Source organism: Dipteris shenzhenensis, chromosome 28 (genome assembly GCF_047967505.1).
Source record: "Dipteris shenzhenensis isolate YYH24624 ecotype China chromosome 28, Dip_SZ_1.0, whole genome shotgun sequence".
Classification (NCBI taxonomy): Eukaryota; Viridiplantae; Streptophyta; class Polypodiopsida; order Gleicheniales; family Dipteridaceae; genus Dipteris; species Dipteris shenzhenensis.
In genome coordinates this window covers 26,324,751-26,349,418 of record NC_141623.1, presented here as the reverse complement: position 1 = coordinate 26,349,418, position 24,668 = coordinate 26,324,751, and the positions used below count along the sequence as shown (strand labels likewise).

The window sequence follows — 24,668 nt, the reverse complement described above, 5'->3', positions numbered from 1 at the left end:
TTGAGATGAATCAATGATTGGATGAATGGAGAGAGAGAGAGAGAGAGAGAGAGAGAGACCTATGGCTATAATGTGGTAGCATTCTTATGCCCATTCCAACTAATTTCATTTACCTCGATGTAGATCCTTTATGGTTCAGTAGACGATTGAGTTAATGTATCGTGCCACTATATGACTACTATTCTCTAAGGAATTATTACGTGGATTCTTTGTTTACAAGTTGTGAACCTGTAACTTCCTTGCATGGACGCAAGTAATATTTCTAATATCTGCCCCTTGCATGCCAGGTCCAAGACCTTCATAAGCTTTATGCAGTGCAGAGACTGTTAATGCACAAGGTCAGTGGCAAGGGTTCAGGACACTTCTTAGGGGCATGTCCACCTGCTACACATCCACATTCCTTGACTGCAGAATCAGACCTGCTGAAAAGAAAACGAGGCTTTTGGGACAATATGATCATTCCATCCACAGACGATGCGGAAGAATGTAAATTGACATTTCTAAAAGGCAGACTGATCTCAGGAACATGGGAAGCGTCAGATATTACCAATCCACTAGGAGAACAAAGTAGCAAAGAAAGGAAGCTACATTCAGAAGACACCCCAAGAAGCACAAGTAGCCCCATGAAAAAAAGGGCGATAGACCTTGAACAACTTCCAGAAGATGACACAGATGATGAGCTGGAGAAGCGGGAGAGTGCCACCATTCCTGTAACAGTTGACCTGCAGAACAATACTAGGGCCTGTCCACCAGTGAACACCAATCGTGAAAATGCAAAAGGAACAATTTTTAGTCAAGATTTTGGGATGCATTTATTGCCGCCAGACAAAGAGTCAGATAAGGCATCTCAAGTCAGCCAGCCAGTGCAAAGTCAGACAGCAGCAGTTATTTCTGCTACTCTTAAAAAGCATAGCCCCAGCAAGGAAGATCCTGTCCATCTTACTCCATACTGTGAAGAATTAACCCTATGCGTGACTGCACTTGAGCCGGAGCAGAATTTGGGTGTTGTTGAAGGGAAGAAAATGGGCCTGCAGAAGAGTGGTGTGCTAGCTACAGGTGCAAAGACAGTATCAACTTTGGCGCTTCAATCCGAGTCAGGTGGCAGGATCTCACACGACAATGCAAAGCAGACTCATTGGCTTTTCCAGGTAATATTTGTATATCTGTTATTTAGTTAATTGGGGCGTAGATTGTATGGCCTTTCAGCTAAGCAAATAGTACTTAGAAGCTAACAATGCAAAGCAGAAAACTAGAGAGCTCTCAAATATTAGCCTCTGAGAAACAACCTGAGATTCCGGGCAGGGGGCTTATCTTCTTGTGCTTCCAGATATCGACTGTCAAGCAAAAACATGAGTTTCTAGGAACTTTACCTTAAGCGCATTGCTGCAACTTAAAAAGTGCTACAGTTCAGAAATGCATTGCAAGAATTGAGGTATCAGTTCTTCCGCTAGTCATGGGCAGGTATATTTGTGAAGCAAAGAAGATGGTCGAAGCTGTGCAAACGGTGGTTTAGGCTACCTGTGCAGGCTCTGATTTCTATAAAATTTTGAAGTTCTGGTACTCGGCTGACGTATAATTACTACTAAAGTTAGGGTTTTTTTTCTACCCCCGATGGGGTTTGCTGTATCAGCATTTTGCCACTCTCAAAAATTGTGCCGTTCATACTTTGCCTTTTTCCTTTCTTAGAACTTGATTCATATTGGCCAGCAGCTTCCTTTCACTTGTTTACTGGGTGGTGTCTAATTTTCAACTTTTTCACTTAATTTCTTACTCGTTTCTCAATTTAAAAGCCCCTTTTTTAGCTCTAGATAATGCTATCTATCTATGTTTGTGTAGGCATCCTCTCTCTCTCTCTCTATATATATACGTGTGTGTGTGCGTGTGCGCGCGTGCGTGTGGGCTCTTTGGTCATTATATCGTGCTCATACCGGTCGACTGTATGACCACTCTTCAGTGAATGTCTTCCCATACTTTCGAGCTTCTTATTTTTTTTTCCAAAGAAAGGAACCTTCTATTAATGCTTGAAAGATTTCATACAAAACAACAGCCCCGAAGGTGCCGAGTATAAAAAAAACTGGAAAAGGCTGAAAGAAAAACCAGCCTATTTCAGAGAAGCCCAGATCACTGCCTAGGGGATCTCTAGAACTGGGGCTAACAGCCAAGTGGGGGACTATACAGCCAGCGAATCCCTCACGGAGTGAAGATGTAGAAAACACCTGCAGGCCAAGCCTTGCAAAAACGAGCACGCCTCTCAATAGTCGCCCTGGAGCCTGGAGTCTAGCGTTCCCAAGTGGACCGTAGAGTGTAGATGATATCTTGCCAGATGGCAACCAAGGTAGCCGAGGGTGGAACCGAGCGCTCTCTCTTCACAAGACTGCACCGAGCCACCAGATGTTCCAAGCCGTGATGCTGGCTACCACCTCCCAAACACTGTCCTCCCTAGGAGGAGGAGGAGCTAGGGTGTCAGGGGGGATTGCCTCGTGGAGAGCAATCCTCTGAATGCTCTGACCCTATATCCAGTAGGTTGGGGAGATCTATCAATATGAAACGTGTGTCCTCCCTTTGTCAACTAAGCCACCATCCCCCCAGTGTAATCTCTGTGTATGCTCTGAATGCGTGTCATGATCCTGAGGGCTCTCATCCAGATCCTCGCTGCGCTACGACAGCTCCATAGGCAGTGCGGGATAGTCTCCAGGACACCATTTGAGCAGCAGTGGCACTGCCCCTCCACTTGCATTCGCTCCAACCATGGACCGATGGGCAAGCCTCCGAGATCTTCCTTGGACGCAAGCTGGACCACAACCGCGTCCATAACCTGGAGCGACCATCTCGGGGCACTCTCTGGGTCACCCAGTGTCTTTCCCTCGAGGGAGTCCACCTCGACGAGTCCATCTGAAGTCTCCTGCCAATCTGTGTACTGTAGGAAAAGAAAGGCACCTCATCTATCGTCTCAGACAGGCTGCCCCTAGAGGGCCAGAACCACTTCCCCAGGTTCCATTGGACCTCCCTCAGGGGTCTACCCTCCCATAGTCAGAGGCGCCATTGAGAGTTGTCCTGCTCTGAGATACTGGGATCAATGTGCCACTCCTTCCCCAAGCGTCCTACCACTCTGATCATCTGCCAGTGTATCCCATCAAGACTCCCATCCATCGTAGGGTCACTCCCAGTGAGGGGCTGAAGCAGTCCTCAAGGTCCTACACGGAAGAAGCTGGGGTGCATGCTACCACGCTGCATCGAAATCCTCAAAGGAACACTAGTACGGGAAAACTGCCCCAACCATCTGCTGTCTGTGCACATGTGAAGTCCTTCCTACCAGGACTCAGGAATGGCTAAGTCGATCTCGGCCATCCGCTGCCCTACCCCTCTCAGATGCACTAGGGTGTCAAGCCTCACGTCTGCCTCCATGGGTAGTCTGCTCCAGCGACCAAAAGACCCCGTTGGACCACTGTCCCACTGTGCCCAACCAATGTGAGTCCGCTGCCCAAGCATACGTTCCTCCTGATCTCTGACCTCTGGGTGCCGCATAAGGGGATGGTGCTCAAATTCCTCTTTGCATCTAGACTAGCACGGATGAGGCCCCGTGCTAGTCTCTGCCAAACCCTGTGGAGGCTCCTCATCAAGGGGGAGCCCTACCCCGTAAGGGGGGCCTTTGAGAAGATCCATCTATGTGAAGGCTGCCACTGTCCCCCAGTGCGTGGGGTGTTCCTCAGAAGCCCTTTCTGTAGGAGGAGCTTCCAAGGCTCGGCACTTGGGTGAGGCCACGATCCACCAACTTGCCCAGAAGGGCCCTGCTTTGCATCTCCGGATCAATGATACCCAAGCTCCCAATGCCTGCAGCATGATTGCCGTTTGCCAAGCTTCTCGGGCCCTAGAGTTCCTCGTGCCGTCTGAGCCTGCCCAGAGGAAGTTCCGTACCAACCGTCGGAGCTGCCCAATGCAACCTTTGTGAAAGCACCAATAGGAAGCAATATACTAGGCAGTGGCAAGAAGGACCTGGTTTGCCACTAAGGCGTGACTTGCGAGGGAGAGTTTGGCTGGGCTCCAATAGAGAAGCTTGCGCCAAACACTCTCAAGGACCGGGGCAATCTGCTGCTTTGCTGTGATGTCAATACCCACCTGGCATTTGAGGTATCTCGCTGTTTGGCCCCGCGATATCCATCTGGAACCAAAGTCACTCCCCCACTCACGGATCTCCTATGTCAAAGCCCGTGAAGAAGCCTATGGATTTCGTCCAGTTGATCCATGCCCCCGAGGCCTCACAATAGATAGCCAAGGCGCCTCTGACTCTCTAGACTCGCTGTGGTGCCCTCAACATACAAGGCTGTGTCATCTGCAAACTCCGAGTCAAGGAGCTCCTCGTCTTGTCTGATTGGGAATCTCAACCCTGTGAGACCCGCCATCTGTGATCTCAAGTAGTACCCTAGAGCCTTCGCTACAAACAAGAAGAGGAAGGGAGCTAGTGGGCAGCCCTGGCGGACCGAGCGAGAGAGAGGAAAGGCCTCGCCTGTGTGTCCTCCGATAATCATCCGTGCGTATAGCCCTGAAACTCCTCTGACCCATCTGTCTGAGAAACCCAATCTCCTCATAGTGCCCTCGAGGAAAGACCACTCCACCCTGTCGTAGGCCTTCTCGAAGTCCAAGAGAAGAACGGCCAGTGGCTGTGACTCCTCCCTGGACCAGTCGGTAAGATGAGGCCATAACCGCAAACTCAAGACTTGGCGAGGATCTTGTATGCAGTATCAAGCAAAGTGATTGGCCTCCATTGTCGGATATTTGACCTATCTCCTCCTTTCGGGATCAAACAAATCCACCCCTTGCGCAAGGACTGAGGGAGAAGGCCTGTGTCGAAAATCTCCTGGCAGGCTAAACGGGAAGGGGTGGAGATAATCTCCTAGAAGTTCCGGAAGAAGGCCGGAGTCAAGCCATCCTCCCCTGGGCATTTCTGGGTTGGGAGAGCCTTGAGGGCTTCCCAGAGCTCCTTATCTGTGAAAGGCTCCTCAAATTTGCTGCATAGGTCCCACGAGGCTACTGTTGGAACGTGATCCCAAACTAGCTCTCGGGCCACAAGACCGGTTGGGGCCATCCTCTCTGTTTGAAAGAGCTGGCTATAAAAACCGGTGATCATGTCAAGAATCTCCTGCGGGTCAATAATGATGCCGTGCGAGTCCCGGAGACGCTATAGTTGTGTGTCGGTCGATCAGGGCCCAATGGTATGAAAGAACTGCTTCATCATCCTATCGCCCTGCTGTACCCATCGGGCCCGGGAGGAATGATAAGAGAACTCAGCCCGCCGCAGCTTCGTGTCCTGAAGCTCGAGATGAGCACTCTCCAATCTGTTACTAAGCCACTAATACTGGGTCCTGCTCCTTGAGCCTCTCGATGGAGGCGAGGTCTCTCCTCAAAGCCCGCTCGCGCTTCTGAAGAGTCCTCCGCCTGAGGACATGAGCCTGCAGCTCCACACTGCTCCTCTAAATCGCATCGGCAACCCACGCAGCCCAGCCCTCACTCGATGCCATCTCTGAGTGCTTCCAGATCTCTGCCATAACTTGCTGAATCTCCTCGTCGTACAAGAGGTCCTCTGGGATGCGGATCCCCTTCTGGGGGAGACCTCGGCGGGGCTGATCCAAGTGAAGTACCAGTGGAGAGTGGTCGGACATTGTGGTACCTGCGAGAATCCCAGTAGCGCCGCCTCTGTGTAATGCCTAGTCCCCAACATAGAAGCGATCTAATCTCTCAAGCAATCCATCGTATCTCCTCTGTCCAAAGGAGAAGAGAAGGCTACCAGGAGTCTTGCTGAACTCTGGCTCTCTCCATGGGTCTCTGCCACTGATCATGAAAATGAACTACTCCCAGGTACTACGCTTTGCTGCTGGCATCTCAGAGAACGAGGCGCCGCCCTGCTTGTCTTCCCCAAAATCCAGGTTGTTGAAGTCCCCTCCAACAATCCAGGAGTCAACATCCGGAAGACACTTTGACAGCCTCCTCCAAGAGGCCGGGCAATGCTGCCTACACGTTGGGCACACACGTTCAGGATTCCAATCCTGGACTCTCTCGTCCGAACTCCCATCCAAACTGCCCGTCTTGGAATGAGCTCGCCTTGATCGTAGACCTCTGGAGCCAAGGTCTGTGAGACTGAGATGCAGACCACTCCGCTCCGTCCTACTGCGGGAGACCACTCCTTTGGACCTCTCCTTGGAAGAAGGTGATGATGTCGTCTGATGTTTGCTGCTGAAAACATGTGCTCCTGAATCATAAGGATGTCCACTGCTCGCCCTACCACTGCCCTCTGCAACTCCTGCCGGAGCATCAAGTACTGCGGGTGACTACGAACATGGTCGTGGAGCCCGTGTACGTTCCAACTCACTATGGTCTAGCTCATGAGGACGGGGGAGTCGGGAACAAGGCTCTCCTATGGGTGGGTGCCTGTCCTAGAGAGACTGACTTGTGTGATTTTGCCGGGGGTTTGGAGGGCGAGTAGTCAGTGTCTGTGCGGCATCGTACTAGGGTGGATATCGGCTCAATACCGATCTTCTGTGCCCACTTCATCATGAAGGAGTCTTTCACCCCGAACAAATCTGCACACGTCTGGAGGGGCCAGAAGTGTGCTTGGTCCACCTTTGCCTCCATCGAAAATATGATAACTCCCATCGCTAAACCACACACCGGCTCCTCTCGCGTGAAGCTCAGCTGAAAGTTCACTTCCGCGCCTTGGGCATACCAAAGATCTAGTCCCTGTGGGCCCATCCACTCGTCCATTATGAGCATAAGCTGATTACCCAAAATAGCATCAAACACCTCCGGGGACCAATTCTTTAACCCTGTGGAGGCAAACGAAAACATCAAACGGGGTGTGTTTGAGATCCCACTGCACTGATCAACCCCCCCTTGCAGGGCGGAAGGACCATGAGCGTGACCTCCAATGGTAGAGGGTATGAGTCCGGAATCTCCAGATAGTTATAGGGTCCTAACCTCCAGAAGTCCCGCGGTAAGGGATACCCAGGTTGGAGGTTGGGAATTGTTGGCCGGGAGGACGAGCCTCGTCTCTCAGGATCCCTCTCTGAGCGGACGTGTTGATGCGATGAGAAGGCTGAAGGGGGTGTCGTCGTTCCCTTGTCTGATGGCAAGGGTGTCGAGAAGAGAAAGAAGTTGCTACTGGAGTGGAGAGGGGAGTGGCGGGAGAGGGAGAGGTCGGGACGCGGGGGACCGAGGGCGGGGGGCGGGTGGTGAGAGTGACCATCGGAGGGGGGGCTAAGGAGGGAGGAGGGGGCGGGGGGAACCCTGGAGGGGGAGGGGGAAGCGAAGAGGAGATGGGGGAGGGGTCAAGGGGGGGGGAGGGGGAGGAGGAGGGAAAAGGCCGATCCCAGGCTCCCCCTGCTGATTAGGCTCGTTGGGGCTCTGGATTGGCTCCTCCACAGCCCTCGTCGGGCTAGCAGCTGCGGCTTCCACTATGGCCGCATCTAGAGCTCCTGGGGTTCTCTGCTACTACAAGGGTGGGTGCGGAGGCTGGACTTCTGAAGTTGGAGGAGCGGCTGAATGGATAGAGGCTCCCGCTTCTGGGGGGGCTCCTGCTGTTCCTCTTTCGAGACCTCTCGGTCAACTCTGTCCCTCTTCCTGCAGTTGGTCCTCTGTCTGCGGCGTGTGCGGGCCTACTTGCTTGTTTTCGTTTTATTTTTAACCTGTGTCCAGTGCCCTTCCGAGGGGGTAACCCATGGGGTCTGAGACTCTTGCTGCTCTTGCTTGAGAGGGCGTTGAACTTGGTCCTGCTGACTCTACCTACTCTGTGGAGGAGGGGGAGGAGGCGCGCGAGGGAGGCCACGGGGGCAATCTCTGGCGAGGCGGCCCATCTGTCTGCATCGAAGACATTGGCTTGGTAACCCGGAGATCTCCACCCTCTGATGAAGTGTGCCCCCTTCCAGGGTCTCGAGAAGGATCAACTCTGGGAGGGACTCCGGGCTCTCCACCACCAGTCTGATCCTGCGGACTCCATCATCTGCCAGAACGGAGGCGGTCGTCTCTGGCGGGGACTCTAGCACCGTGCCAAATGTCCGTCCCATGGAAGGGAGGATGGCTTGATACTCCTTGGGGAGCCCTGGGAAATGGAGTGTAACCGGGAACCGCGGAACATGGTGTGTCGTGTCCATGTCCTCCACTGTGAACCCATGGTATCAAGGAAAGAGGTAGACAAGGTGCGGGCCAAGGAGTAGGGGGCTCTGCTCCACAAGTGTTGAGGCAGTGTCAGGGAGCTCAGCTGGATGAGGAAAACGCCTCGTCCATAGATGCCGACCTCTTGGATGTGGTCGCCCTCTAATGTCAAGCTCGCTCGGATCCACTCTCTCACTTGTCTCCGTGTAGGCGTGAGGCCCATAATTCTGCCCACAAGCGCCTTGTCTTGGAGGGAGTGAACTACCTGATGTACCTGTTGCTTGTCAGCGGGGGAAAGAAGAACCTTGACGGTCGTGGGATTCAAGGGTGCTGCCATAGAGCCCCTCTGGCCAGACCAAGGGTCACCACCAAGGTTTTCTTTCGCCTTAACAAGTGCAAATGCTCCCGCTGCAGGGAGGAAGAAGAGAAAGGGAAAAAGGGCAGAGGGGGAGACGGAGATGAGGTAAAGTGAGGGGGGGTGAGGACGGAAGAGGAGAGAGGAAGGCAGGGAGGACGGAAGGCGGAGAACGAGGAGGGGGGGACGAGAAAGCGAGGAGGGAGAGAAGGCGAGGGCAAGGGGCGAAGAGGAGGCGGGAGAAGGCAGCAGGCGGGGGGGGGGAGAGAGGAGGCAGAGGGGCGAGGAGGTGGGGGCGGTAGGAGGCGAGAAGGCGGAAGGGGGAGGTGGTAGAGGCGGCAGAAGGAGGCGGGACGGGGTAGCGGGGGAGGCGAGGAGGAGCAGCGGGGAGGGGAGGAGAAGGGGGAGCGGGGAAGCGGAGAGGGGAGGTGGGGGGGCGAGCAGCGCGGGGAGACGAGGCAGGAGAGGTGGGGAGGGTAGGCGAGAGGAGATGGGAAGGGGGGGTAGAGAGGTTGCGGAGGAGGTCGAGGGGGGAGGCGGCGAGGGGGAGCGAGGCGGCGGAGGCAAAGGGGGCTGTGGGAGGAGGAGATGGCGGGAGGGGAGAAGCAGAAGCAGCCAGGCCCGTCCAGGGATTCTTCTTATACTTTCGAGCTTCTTTGCTTTGGTTTCTTAGGATGCTCATTCCTTTGGAGACCTTCTTCAGGCCTTGTTTTCTATTACTGTTTTTAGCTATGAGTAGTAGCTGTCCCACTCTAGGACCGCCATGAATTTAAATGCTTTCTTAATGCAAAATTTCTTTTACTAAAAAATGTGTGTGTTATCATGCATACTTGTCTTATAATGATGCTGTAATTGCATGTTTCCTATTTGGGGACTGCTCTTTGTAATATAAAGCTATATGGATTTCACAAAAAAGTGTGTGTACATAAAATTTGATCTTCGGAGCAGTCTTTTGAAGCGTCATTTCATGTGACGGCTTTCATGCTTTGATAGTTTATGTAATCATGGTTTGGTAAGTGTCACGGGGGTGTGAAATTCTCAGTACTTTAATGTACTAAAAGATCGTGACAACTTTGGTTTTAAAAGTCCAAGCGTGGGCTTAATAATATGTAATTAAACGCGGCATGGTGCCTCGCACATAAGCGTAATCAATCCCTAGGCCCAAAGGCATTTCAAGGAATTAAAAGAGTGGTTGTTGGAAATTGATGATGTGGCATTTTTAATGAGCCCCCTAGAGGGCCATGTACCTTCAGTGGCCCCCCTAGAGTTCCCGGTGGCTCTAGTGCCTTCTACATGCTCCTTTGCCATTCCTGGACCTTTCTGGGCCTTCTAAACTTCACATGTGTGGTTTTCTCTCTCATCTTCTCCCTTTGTTGAGATTTTGGACTGGTTTTTTAGCCTCCTTCAGCTGAATTTCGTTTTTCTTCTTAACTTCTCACCCGTTTGGATTCCTCGACTTCTGTTTGGCCCGATGGCTTCCCCTCTGCCTCCCCTTCGCAGTGATATGCTTTTCCCTCCGTGCGTTTGGTAGAACGGGCAGAGTTGAGCACTTCTTTTGCTGGTTGAATTTGCAAAAGTGGCTTTTTTTGGGCCTTTTTGCTTCTACAGCGTCCTGGGCCTCTCCTCTTGCACAGCTACAGCTTTCTGTTGAATTTCGAGTGGTCCCACACGCTGGTTGATTGGTTTTTCTCAGTTTTGGAGGGCTTTCCGGCGATGAAACTTCTCTAAAACCTTCTCAATGCATTCCTCTCTAAAGCACGCTTCTTTTGAGTCCAAGAACTCCCACTTCTTCGCGATAGAAGTGCTTCTTTTCACATTTTTTAGTGGAATTCTTGCTGGTCGGCTCTTGTAAATGCTCTTTCTTCATGCCATTGCACTCCTCTTTGGCTGAGAATGCAATTGGGCATTGGCTACTATGTCCTCTTGGCGATTGAGGACTTGGTTCAAGTTTTCAGGGCTTGGTGAGTTGTGATTTTGCTGTTGCAATTTCTTTTTGCCATAAGCTATTGGTTGGCCTCGTGTGCCGCCTCTTTCTTGGTTCACAGGTGCCTAGGCAGTGCTACATGAGTCATTCTTTGATTGGGTACTTTGCTGATTTTATTTTGGAGCTTTGAAAAGCTTTGTGAATGCCATTTGGAAACCACTCAAAGAGAGTGCAGCTGGGGTGCAGTGTGATTGCATCTGGACAGCCAATGAAATTGCACTCGGAAAAGAGAATGCCTTTGGATTGAGCCTATGGGTTAAGTGCACTTATGTGATGGTGTTCTATGCTTGAAAGCCTTGTGAAGGTTCAGTGAATTGGGACTGCGTGCTTAGTTGCAGGGAAGGTCTCCCAGATGCAACTTGTAATCATTTCACTGTGAAATATAAAGAAATACCGAAAGGGGCGCCACGGTGTTTGGGGCCAATCGGGTGCACTTGTCTATGTTTGTTGAGCAGGGGCATTCTAGCCTCCATCCCTTTTTGAGTGGTTTTGTTTGTGAACAAATGGGTAAATGCCAAATGGTGATCATGCAATGGTTAATGGTTGTGATATATGCTTTGTGGGTTGTAAATAAGTGCTGAAGTGATTAAAGGTTTAGTTCCACTGCCCTTTGAGTGATTAGAGGCTGGTTTCATTGGTTCCATTGCCGGGATACCACACACTCTTCTCAAGAGATGGGCCTCGGTAGTTTGGTGGGAGGATATCTTTGCTGCACTTTTTGATAGTTGAATATTACAACCATAAACATGGTGAGTACCCATGAGCAAGAGAGCTCTACAACTCCGCAAAGGAGAAGGTAGGAAAGCCTTAATGATCCAGCTAGTGTACAACTGTAGGGAGCACAACAAATGCCTTTTGAGCAGGCTACACATGAAGCTACAATTGAGCTCAATGGTGATAGTAGTTCTAGCAATGAGTTAGATGATGCTACTATGTTAAATGCACAGCTTGCAAGTGCAGTGGCTGCTTTGACTCAATTGACTCAAAATTTGGCTGTGCAAACAAATGCCGAGAAGAAGAAGAAATCAAGAAAGCACAAGCACGGAAAGAGTGAGTACACACATGCATCAGCTTCTCATGGCGGACCGCACACTCATGCATCAGTTTCCCATGAGGGACAGCCATAAAAAATGACTCAGTGACTTCCAAGAGAGAGGAATCCTCCAAAAGAGCACTTGAGAAAAAGGTACAAAAAGTACAGCCAGTGCAACAGTATGAGCAGCCAGCACAAGGCCTTGGTTTGGGTACTACTCCTCAAAATAATAATGTGCAGTCCATAAATGTGCACAAGGCCTTGGTTTGGGTACTTCTACTCCTCAAAATAATAATGTGCAGTCCATAAATGTGGCGCAGCCACCTCAGCCATATTTGAGGCAGCAACCTGAATATTTTGGTACAGATTCTATCTTTGATGCTATGTTGATTTCATCGCCAACTGGGCATAGAAAGCTGGGAATGCAGCCAGGCATGCAAGCCATAGCATATGCTCCCATGCCTAATGTTCAGCCAAGCATGGCTCTCCCTAGTGAAGGGAATGCTGCAAAAATACAGCCATCTTTGGGACAGCGAATATCAAATGTATATAAAGAATTTAAGGATGGTGGTTCTCATGTCAAGTTTCAGACATATAATGGAGTACAGGACAGGTACAAAGCCCTCACATTCCTTCAACAGTTTGATGCTGCATTTCTTGGGGTTTTGTTTACAGAAGCATCCAAGATGAGGAAGGTTGCCACATTTTTGAAAGGCAATGCACTTAAGTGGTACACCAACATTATGCTTCATGGAGATGCACCTGCTACTTGGCTAGAATTTAAGCAAGTGTTCTCTTCTACTTGGCTTACTCCAACTTTTGAAGTTGAAGTACTTTCACACTGGCATGACTTGTCATACAAACTTTGCAAGAATCTTGATGATTACACCCAGAGGTTTTGGGGTGTTTTGCTGCCATTAAGCTCTTACAGGCATGTTTCTTTGAAAGAGCAAATGGAGAGGTACTATTGTGGATTGCCTAGTGAGCTACGTGATTATTGCATCAAAACCAAGGTGGGTTCTCTGACTCAATTAATTGAGAATGCAAGGACAGCATATGCATGGATGTAGGAGAAAAATTTGGGCTTTATGGACAGCAAGAAAGAAGACAATAAACGGGCTGCCAAACACCAGGATAAGGACATCAAATTTGAAAATAAAAATTATGGCAAACGATTGTTTCAAAAGGGAGGAAAAGCCCAATTCAAAGCTGGTCAAAGGCGTGGACAGCCTAATAAACAGCCCCGTACCAAGTTATCTGATGAAGAGAAAAAGTCACTCATGGAGCAAAACAAATGTTTTATATGCAAAGGAGAGGGACACCGCATTTATGATTGCCCATCCAAGAAAAGAGACAGGTCAGATGATGATAAGAATGGGGATAAACAGGCTGATTGGAAGGGCAAAAGGCCTAAACCTTCCGCAGGACTTCTTCCAAATGTGATTGGGAGTTTGCCACATGTACACGATGAAGAGGAAACGAAAAAGACTGAGATGTGTAGAGCATGGGGAAAAATCAGAAATCAGAAATGTTTGTTTTTCTTTGATTCTGAGGCAAAGGCGAATTTCATAACTCCTGATATGGCAGGAAGGCTTGGCATCAAGCCTGAGGGAATGGGGCCATCCGGCATGTGTGATATGGCCAACCTTGAACTCAACACCCCTGTCACTCCTATCATTGGCAAGTTGAGGATGCATATCCAGGGATATCAAGATGCAGAGGACTTCTACATTATGCCTTTGCCAGAGTGTGATGCTTTGCTTGGGATGCCTTGGATGTACAGGGTGGGGGCTGATGTGCAGATGAGAAACAAGAAGATTTCTTAAACTCATAGAGGCAAAAATCATGTACTTGATGTAAAGTTGAAAGGAGAGTCCATCCCTGTAGGTTCAGCTTCTTGTATTTCCAATGTAATAAAGCATCATATTTCAGCGTACTTGATTTTTGTCAAAGAGAACAGCCAACCAGTTCAAGAAGGCTCTACTCTTTCTGCTTTAGATAGAGAAAGGGCTGCTTTTATTTCAGATTTTCAGGATTGTTTCTCAGAGGCACTTCCTCAAGAATTACCTCCCAAGAGGCCCGAGGATCATCAAATTGATATAATTCCAGGAAGCTCACCGCCTAATATACCTCCCTATCGTGTCAGTAAGGCACAACAGGAAGAGATAATGTCACAAGTGAAGGAACGCTTGGAAAAGGAATTAATACAGCCAAGTAATTCTCCTTACTGTTCCCCTGTGTTGCTTGTGCAAAAGAAGGATGACAGTTGGAGAATGTGTATTGATTATAGGGCTTTGAATAAAGTCACAATTAAGAACCGTTTTCCAATTCCATGCATTGATGATATATTGGATTGGTTGGAAGGTTCCTCAATGTTCAGTCGTATTGACCTTAAAAGTGGATACCATCAGATAAGGATACGGCCTGAAGATGTCTACAAGACTGCCTTCCGCACTTCATTTGGCTTATATGAGTTCCTTGTGATGCCTTTTGGTTTGACTGACATAATTTTTAGAGCACACAGAAAGTTTGTGGGCGCTTTCTTCGATGACATCATTGTGTTCTCTAAAAATAAGCAGGAGCACAAGAAACACCTTACTATTGTGTTTCAAGAGTTGAAAAGATACAAGCTGTTAATAAACACCAAGAAAAGTGAGTTCTTTATGCATGAGATTCATTTTCTTGGTCATATAGTGTCAAAGGATGGAGTCAAGATGGATCCTGCAAAGGTTGAGGCCATAAGGAGTTGGCCAATTCTGAAAAATCTGCATGAAGTCAGAAGCTTCCTTGGGTTGTATTCATACTATCGGAGGTTTATAAAGTACTTTGCAGAAATTGCTTCTCCCTTGCATGCTTTACAGAAGAAAGCTGTACTGTTTCGGTGGGGATCAAAGGAAAATGCAGCTTTTGAACAACTGAAGCAAAAGTTGTGTTTTGAACCTGTTATTATCTTGCCAGATCTTGCAAAACCCTTTGCTGTAACTTGTGATGCATGTGGGAACAGCATAGGAGGCACTTTGATGCAAGATGGCAGAGTGGTTGCATATGAGAGCAGAGTTCTCAAAGATGCTGAATTGTACTTGTAGACATACGAGAAGGAAATGTTAGCCATGCTTTGACCACATGGAAACATTAGCTTCTTGGAGCTGATTTTTATGTGCAGACAGATCATCAGTCACTTAGATATTTTCTCACGTAGAGAAAATTATCTGAAAAGCACATGAGATGGGCTAACTTCCTCTCAATGTTTCATTTTCAAATTGTACATGTGTTGGGTAACAAAAAAGTCGTGGCTGATGCACTTTCCAAGAAACCACAGCGTGAAGTAGTCTCCAAGAAACCCAGTGTTTCAGCAGTGAGTATTGCTTACAACAATGTGTTAGATGTGATGAAAGATCAGTATGTTAATGATGCTAATTTTTCAACTATTTATGATCAGCTTTCTAATGGTCAAAGGCATGATCACTATATGTTGAAAGAGGGTTTTATTTTGATGCATGGACGACTTTGTGTCACTGATCAGATGCGACAGAAAGTCATGCTCCTCCATATGCTGGACATAGGGGAATTACAGCAACAATTACAGCAGTGGAGCAATACTTTTATTGGCCATCTTTAAGGAAAGATGTGGAAGAATATGTGAGAACATGCATGGTTTGTCAGAAAGTAAAGTTTGACAGGCAGAAGGCACTTGGGTTGTTACACCCTTTGCCAATTAAGGATAGACCATGGCATAGCATAGCTATGGATTTTGTGTTTGATCTTCCACGTACTCCTACTGGACATGATGGATTGTGGACAATAATTTGCAGGTTTAGCAAACAAGCCCACTTTGTGCCAGTAAGAAAGAAAATTACAGCAGATCAAATGGCCAAATTTTTTATGCAGCATGTCTTCAAGTATCATGGGATGCTTGAATCCATAATCAGTGATAGAGATCTAAGGATGACCAGCCTCTTTTGGAGAGGGTTGTTTGAAAATATGGGCACTACGCTGAATTTTTCGTCATCTTTTCACCCTCAGTCTGATGGACAATCGGAGCAAGAAAAATGTTTAAATGCTATGTCTCAGACCACAAAAGCAAATGGGAGCATTATTTGCTTTTGCTGGAATATGCTTACAATAATACGGTGCACACATCCATAGGTAAAGCACCTTTTGAAATAGTGGAAGGTGCCAAGAAGATACCTCCTATTTTGCATACAAAAGAGAAAATCTTCGAAGCTGATCGTTTTGTGGAAAGCCTTGAAGAGGCTTACAAGAAGATTAAATATGCCTCGCAAAGAAGTCTAGACAAGCAGAAAAGAGCAGCAGATAAGCACCGCAAGGAATTGGTATTCACAAAAGGTGATTGGGTTTTGCTGCGTTTTCAGAAGGCAAGCCTGAAAAAAAGAAAGGCAAGGAAAGGTTATACACAAAGCTGAACATGCGTTACTATGGTCCTTTCCAGGTTTTTGAAAAGATAAACAAGGTAGCTTACAGGCTGAAGTTGCCTCCGCATTGGAAGATACATAATGCCTTTCATGTGAGCTTGTTAAAGCAATATCATGGAGATATCCCCAAGGATTTACTTGATGAGGTACAGCCTGAAGTGGAACAACGGATGAAATTCTGGTCCCATAGCAGATTTTGGCACACAGAGATAGAAAGCTCAAGGGTAAAGTTATCCGTCGCTACTTGGTAAAATTTCAAAATTACCCATCACTTGATGCGAAATGGATGGAGGAAGGTGAACTGGTAGATTCACCTGGGATATTGCAGCTTTACCTTGATGCTTTTCAGTTAGAGCCGATTGCGGTCCAGGCTCCTAAAGGTAATTCAGCAGAGCGAGCGTCTGGAGCATTACCTGGTGTTCGAGAGGGGGGTAGCACCTCCACTCCCTCAGTACAGACGGGTCACCGTGATTTCATGAGGTCGCTTGATGACACTGTATGTTTCATCCGAGATACTGAGCTGACAGTATTTCTGCTGTGAGACTTCAGGATATTGATGCATCTTGACTATTGATCGCCGAGGATCACATAGATTTTGAGCAGTGTATATGGATGGATACATGCCTCTCCTAGCTATATTTTCACTGTCTTTGTATACTATAGCTGCGGCTTTCTTGTATACTCTTTCATGATATATTTCATGCTCGCTTCTGTGCTTTGGGACAGCAAACTGTGGTTTGTTGTTTCAAGAGAGGGGTATGTCACGGGGGCGTGAAATTCTAAGTACTTTAATATACTACAAGACCGTGACAACTTTGGTTTTAAAAGTCCAAGCGTGGGCTTAATAATGTGTAATTAAACGTGGCATGGTGCCCGGCACATAAGCGTAATTAATCCCTAGGCCCAAAGGCATTCCAAGGAATTAAAAGAGTGGTTGTTGGCAAATGATGATGTGGCATTTTTAATGAGCCCCCTAGAGGGCCATGTACCTTTAGTGGCCTCCCTAGAGTTCAGGTGGCTCTAGTACCTTCTGCATGCTCCTTTGCCATTCTTGGACCTTCCTGAGTCTTCTAAACTTCACATGTGTGGTTTTCTCTCTCATCTTCTCCCTGTGTTGAGATTTTGGAGTTGTTTTTCAGCCTCCTTCAGCTGAATTCCGTTTTTCTTCAGAACTCCTCACCCGTTTGGATTCCTCGACTTTCGTTTGGCCCGATGGCTTCCCCTCTACCTCCTCTTCGCAGTGATATGCTTTTCCCTCCGTGCGTTTGGTAGAACGGGCAGAGTTGAGCACTTCTTTTGTTGGTCAAATTTGCAAAAGTGGCTTTTTCTAGACCTTTTTGCTTCTACAACGTCCTGGGCCTCTCCTCTTGCAAAGCTATAGCTTTCTGTTGAATTTCAAGTGGTCCCACGCGTTGGTTGACTGGTTTTTCTTAGTTTTGGAGGACTTTCCGGCGATGAAACTTCTCCAAAACCTTCTCAATGCATTCCTCTCTGAAGCACGCTTCTTTTGAGCCCAAGAACTCCCACTTCTTCGCGACATAAGTGCTTCTTTTTGCATTTTTCAGTGGAATTCTTGCTGGTTGGCTCTTGTAAATGCTCTTTCTTCATGCCATTGCACTCCTCTTTGGCTGAGAATGCAGTTGGGCATGGGCTATTATGTCCTCTTGGCGATTGAGGACTTGGTTAGGGTGCAGTGTGATAGCATCTGGACAGCCAATGGAATTGCACTCGGAAAAGTGAATGCCTTTGGATTAAGCCTATGGGTTAAGTGCACTTATGTGATGGTGTTCTATGCTTAAAAGCCTTGCGAAGGCTCAGTGAATTGGGGCTGTGTGCTCAGTTGTAGGGAAGGTCTCCCAGATGCAACTTGTAATCATTTCACTGTGAAATATAAAGAAATACCGAAAGGGGCGCCATGGTGTTTGGGGCCAATTGGGTGGACTTGTCTATGTTTGTTGAGCAGGGGCATTCTAGCCTCCATCCCTTTTTCAGTGGTTTTGTTTGTAAACAAATGGGTAAATGCCAAATGGTGATCATGCAATGGTTAATGGTTGTGATATATGCTTTGTGAGCTGTAAATAAGTGCTGAAGTGATTAAAGGTTTAGTTCCACTGCCCTCTGAGTGATTAGAGGCGGGTTTCAGTAAGGGTAGAAAACCCATGATAAGAATGGCTTGGCTGTACCAAGGCTTGAATGGGTATTTGGCAATCTGCCAAGTATCATTTCTTCCTGACATTTCTGTGGCATGATTGTTTGGGTCCTCGTCAGCTAGATTATCCAGCATACTTCTCGTACAATGCTGTCGTTTGATGGTGTAGTTGCATGGTCCCTATCTGGGAACTGCTTCTTATAATATAAATACAAATATGTTTGTGTGTGTGTATTTATATTTATATTTATATGTATATAAATATTTATGTTTATATGTATGTATGTATGTGTGTATGTGCTTGTGAGATAGATTCTCTTGTTTACTTGTTTATAATTCCATTTTCTGATGTAATTGCATGTTCCTCTTCTGGAAACTGCTTATTGTAATACATGGATTTCACCAAAAAAGTGTAAGAGTGTGTGTGTGTATGTGCGTGCGTGCGATATTGGGCACTCTGGACTCTGTGGAAAGACATAAATTATAGTCTTTGGAGATTCTACTTTTTCCATGTTTTACTGTTTCCGGTCACTCAGGCAATCCCTTTATGATTGCCTATGTGTTGGTTAGATAGATTACTATGTTTACTGGGACTGCTTTTTGTAATATAAACATACACAGATCACCCTCCCCCCCCCCCCCCCCCCCCCCCAAAAAAAAAAAAACAAAAAAACGTGTGTGTCTGCGCGCACGTGTGTGTGCGTGCATGTGTGTTACGTATATATCTACTCACACTCTTTTTTTGGTAAGAAATATATCTACACACACACTACATGAATACATACATGCACATACATAGATGTATGCATGAGGTTGGATATTTTTATATTTATTATTTATCTATTTGTAAATAATATGTACAATAATGATGTATAAGATCTCCATATACATATATATGGATGTGGGTGGATAAGACAGAATCCTTGGGAATGCAAGTCTTTGTGAAATCTATCCCACTGAGGGAAAGTGAGAAACATACTCTCCTCCATTGACAAGCATACACACACATTACGGAAAAATACAACAGCAATGCAATGAGTCTACATTAAGGAAATCCTAGGGGACCACAACAAAGTCGTGGACATGACACATCATGTAGCTCATGTAGCTAAGTATATGCTTGCAGCATAGCGTAGCAAGCGATATAGAAGGTTCTCTCAGATTTTCAGAAGTAACGAACCACTATCATTTTATAGCGGTCACCAGTCCCATGGACCTGAAGGGTGTACAGGGACTTTAAAACAATGATATCATATCATATCTCCTCTCTCTCTCTCTCTCTCTCTCTCTGTCTCTCTGAGTTGCGTGCACATATATATATAGCCTTTATATATGTAGATTTTATATCCATTGCCCCAACATACATGCATACATATATCATTGTGGGTGGGTGTGCACGCGGGAGTATGTGTATGTATGCACATGTGTGTGTGCATGCGAGCGAGCGAGCGAGAGAGAGAGAGAGAGAGAGAGAGAGAGAGAGGCATGTGAAAGGATATACAGCCATATTCTTCGATATCGCCTGTATGGGACTCTCTCAGTCATTGATCCACTAAAGTCGCTTATGCACTAGATCCCTGAGTGGGGGCTTAATTGACGGTCCTTTCATGCATATGTTGCTATTGCATAGATAGTTATGCACAAACACAAGCTTGTGCATGTATAGCTGCTATTTTCGTGGATGAATACTTGAGTTGGGAGCTAATTAGCCTCAGCCATGGTCCACCTATGCTCAACTGCCAAAACTGGGACACTTGTCTTGAGTTCGTATTCAAATGAAACTTGTTTTACCCTGCACACATGCAGGCATGTGTACACACTCAAAAAATGTGTGTAGCTTAATGTGGCTACTCAGAATAATGGCCGTCTTTACACAAGATAGTGGTTCCTGTATTTACATATCCGATGAACATGATTGCTATGTGAAATATAAGCTGTATCTAAGCTATCCAATGTCAAATGGTCAAATTTTCATGCTTATGAAAGGACGATTGATACACATAATAAGCTTTTAGCAGGCTACTTTGTATATCTAATGTAGGAAAGTGTTCTCATTTGTAGGGTGATAATTCTGATGTAGCCTTTAAATTCTCTTTTACTTAATGAAGATTTCATTTTATCCACAGTAGAAGTTGATGCCTCAGTTATTAAGTCCTCATTCCTTTTTTTCTTCGGCAGGGATCAGAAGTCAGTGCCAACCCAGTGGCAGCAATATCTGCAAGTCAAGAAAAGCAGGAATTCGTCACCCAACCAGTTCTTTCTGAAGCTTCATTCAATCCATCCAAACACAACGTCATTCCCAAAGAGGTCCAGCAAGGCCAACTGTCCAAACATCTGGATAACAAATCAACACCAAAGGAAGATTCCTCAAGCACTGATGGTAAATGGGGCAAAGCTTTATTGGAAAACAAATTTCAAGAGCTAGGTGATGGAACCCAAGAAAGGAGGGTCTTTTCTTCATCTCAAAGAGAGGGTGAAAATGAATCAAAATGGTTCCCACCTGGGATGTACTCACAGGGTTGTGAACTTGCCACCGTAGTTCCAGCAGTTGGGGTGGAGATGAGAGTTCCAGAAGGGCATGCAAGTCCAGGCTTTGCTGTTCCAACAATCAGCACAGTAACTGGGAAAGGGCACAGTCAAGATTCAGACACAAACCTTTGGTATTCACAAAATCCTTTCATGCAGTTTACGCAGTACCAGCAGCAAGCTATTTTCCGGCCACAAGTGTTTCCTTCAGCAAACCAGGCATCTTGGTTGCAATCTTCTCAAACTATGCATGCAGGTCTTTATCCAAGGCAAGTTGTCTATGGTTTTCATTCCACAGATGCATCTCAAGCAGGGTTTGGGGCAGACGGGTTGCAAAGAGGTCAAGGTGAGGTTCCTGGTCCTTGGAACATGCTAGGTCTTGGACACCACTACTCAACTATTCCTTCAGTCCCTCAGAAAGCGCCTTTCAGAAAGCCCCCGAAGCTTGTTCTGAAAAATGATGGAATCAGCATGGAACTCAAGTTGGCTTCACCAGAGAGGGAATCTGTTGAGAAAGTGAGTCATGGGAAATCACTGAATACAACCGCTTCCAAAGAGCACTGTCTGCATGATTCTTCTAAAGTGCGAGAGACAAACCGTGAATCAGTAACAACAGAAAATCATGCATCAAGCATTGCAGGGACAAAGCTAGAGAAAGCAAAGGTTGAAGGAATGAAAGCAGCACATAGAAAATTGCAGAGTCCAACTTTGCATGCCACTGATACTCCAAAGAGTTTGGTTTCTCCCTTGAAAGTAACTGTTTCTGAAAGTCATACAGTAGATATTCTTCCTTCTAGAAAGCTGCCAGAACAAATCAGCAATGCAGCTTCTCTGAACATCACTGATACAACGCCTGCAGACTACAAATCTACTAAATTTGCTGTTTCCTCCGCAGTTCAGTCTGCTTGTACAGAGGGGCAAGATGTTAAGGTACATGAAAACCTTGAAGACCACCTCATGTCCTCAAGAAGTCTAGCTGGTTCAGACAAAACGGGATCTCATTCAGGAGGTAAGAATGTGGCATTGAGCACCAGAGATCATGAGCCCTATAGTGTCTCTTATGCTTTGGCTCCACTTCATAGACCTGAGTGTGAATCTGGTGTGCACCAAGGTGGAGCTGCAGCTCCCCAGCAGGTTGAAGTTAAGAATAATAAGTCTTGGATGGAAGAAAAAGAGGCCAAAAAAATGTCTTGTACAGGTCATCTTTCACCCCAGGATGCTCAAGGTGATTGCCAAATTAAAGAAGATATTCAAGGGCTTGCTTTGTCAGGACAAGGAAGCAGTTCTGCACCATGTAGAGATGATGTAGAAGGAAGTGTCACGGGTGGGAATAGTGGATATAGGGATCACTGTGATAGTGAGCTCGTACGAGGATCTGGCTTGAAAGTTACAGGATCATGGACATCTAAAGACATGCAAAATTTGCTTAATCTGAATAGTACCGCTTCCTTGTCAGAAAAAAGGATTAGCCCACAGGGATGTGGGGACAATGGGATTTCTACTAGTAAAGCATATGATCCTGAGCCAAAATCTCAGAATGTTTTAGCCCAAGAGAGTTTAGACAAGTTGGTGAAAGATTCCCCACTGGAGCCAGCTTATCTTGAGAGGAGTGGCAATGATGTAGCAACTGTTGGACAGGAAAGACTGGACAAAGATTACTACCACACTGCAGGGGAAGTAGAATATGATGACATATTATTGGCAAAAGCCAAAAGAACAAGGCGGGAGATACCAGGCTATTCTAGAGATGATTTGAAGAATAAACAGCTGCCCAAGATTGTAGAAAGCATGTTGGATGATAAATTTCCCCTAGCAAGAATGGATTGCCCCAAATCAGACTCAACCACAAGTAGTGCTTCAATTCTTGGGGTTGCTGCTACTACCTCTGGGAAGGACACCTTGGCCTCATTAACACAGAGCCCTCCACAAGGACATGTCTCAAAACGGGAAGGCAGTGGCTCTGACTTGATGAGCAGTTCGAGTCAGTTAACAATGCAGAAAATGTCTACAAGGTCACGTGGTACAGACATGCTTGGCAATTCAACACTAGAGGTCAAGTATCTGTCTGAGGTCATTGACACTAGTGCACTGTACAAAGACTCTGAAAAAGGATCCAGTTCAAGTTCAGGGAAGGGCAAGCTGCCAGTGACAACCACTGCTGCAGAGAGAGGTGTCTCCTTGCATTCTACAAGGCCTGCTATGACTCACAGCCAGCCAGAGGGAACAACTGATGCATCAGATGAAAATTCAGATCAGGCTTCTGACAGTGACAATCTTGCTGCTACAATACTTCTGAGCTTTGCACCTAAACTGATTTTGCAAACTCCGAAGAGAGATTTGAAGGAAGAGAAAGGTAAACTTGCTAACAGGTCCAAGCCCAGACCTGGAGAATATTCTTCAAGTAAGACAAGACAGCTGGAGCAGTTGCATGGGGCAGGCAATCCACTGATCCCTTTACAAGGTGGACCATGCAGTGGATTAGGAACATCTGAACATGGAGCCAGACGGGGATCTCATTCAAAGTTTCCAAAAGAAGCTAAAGTGGGAGCTCGACATAGGGCTAAAAGAGTGGATTGTTCTGACTCAGTCACATTGACCCGGAAAGATCATTCTATTGATCAGGAGCAGTCAAGCGAGTCACAATCTGATAGTGAAGGCCATGAAGACGTAACAGCTATTAGAAGCAAGCTTTCAAGAGCTACCATGGAAGACCAAATCGATGATTTGCCCACTACCACTACAGGTTTTATACGAGAGAAATACCTGAATAAACTCGGCACGACTAGGGGGCATTCTGCAAGTGGAGAAAATTTGGAGAGAAATAACACTGTGAACCACATAGGAAAAGATGCCTTCCATACACCTACAGGTCGCCGCACTTCAAGAGCAACAATTGCAGCACGGTTGCAAGGATCCAAGGGGACCTTACGTCAGCATTCAAAGCAGCATTTGCCTGAAGAAGAGGAAGGCGGAAGCCCAAGCAAACGAGAAGTTAGTATAGGAACCAGGGCTTGGGGTGACTCCAGTCGGAGAAAGCGGTGTAAGAGTCGGCCTCGCAGTCAGTTTCCCTTGACCTAGAGGATTTTGTTGACTTTCACTTCCAGCTAACAAACGGCAATGTGGCCTAGAGGAGAAGGTGCCTTTTAGTTACAGTTCCAAGGTGGAGTAAAAGGTAAATATAAAGCGCCTTTTCAAACACAGCAGAGATTTTCTATTCTTATTCTATCTGCTACACTACTAATAATAATCATAAATACAAACCTTTACTTTCCTGGCTTTTGCTTGGTTTGGCTTGCCCCTCCTTGGGTGCCTACACTATGGGGGTGTGAGGGTGGTAGTCAGCCGAGGGACTTATGGAGGACTCTTACATTCTGAAATTTTCTTTGAGATTTTGCATGTACAACATATCAAGCTAAATTTGGTGTCTTTAAGAACCCAAGTTTTTGTGTCTTCAAAGATCCAGGCTGTTCATAAGGAAGGGGCACAAGCCCTAGTATGTTAAGCATGGCTCCAATCAGAAGAGTCATAATCGTTCTAGCATTTACCTACATGTAAAAAATGGCCAGAAGGTCTAGCTTAGATGTTGGCATTCATTCCAGGTAGTAATATCATCTGCAATCAAATCTGCAAGATTCCCTTCTTTGAAAGGACATTTAAAACCACACATTTACCCCATTGGTGTCACCAAGCAAGGATGCTAAATGAATTTGTAGCCTTTTGAAGTTGGGAGGGTTGAACAAGACCTATTTTGATAAATGTACTGTAATGTGTGGATATGGACTGATGGATTTCATTAACACTTTGTAATAAACTCAAGGTCGGCTTTCTTATCTCGTGTCAGTTTTTATCATATGATACAAGATGCTATGCCTTCAGGATCCTTCACCCCTGTAGCCTTGAGCCTTCAGTCATTCTGACGTGGCATATCACCTTGCCGCAATCCTACAAATTAGCTCCATACAATTAAGTGCTTGCATCTACATGAAGCTCTTGTGCCTCTATTGTGTAAGAGAATTGACACTTACTCGAAGCGTTCTCATGGGATT

At 46.6% G+C, this 24,668-nt stretch overlaps 1 protein-coding gene across 1 annotated transcript in view; it reads left to right on the top strand.

Moving 5' to 3' along the window:
- Positions 1-24,346, top strand: part of LOC147883386 (uncharacterized) — a 28,713-nt gene extending 4,367 nt beyond the window's left edge. Inside the window, exons 5-6 of the mRNA XM_087399319.1 lie at positions 288-1,148; positions 20,275-24,346. Of these exons, the coding sequence (XP_087255445.1) occupies positions 288-1,148; positions 20,275-23,700 (4,287 nt within the window). The 3' untranslated portion in view covers positions 23,701-24,346. The remainder of the gene's footprint in view (positions 1-287; positions 1,149-20,274) is intronic.
- Positions 24,347-24,668: the final 322 nt, after the last annotated feature.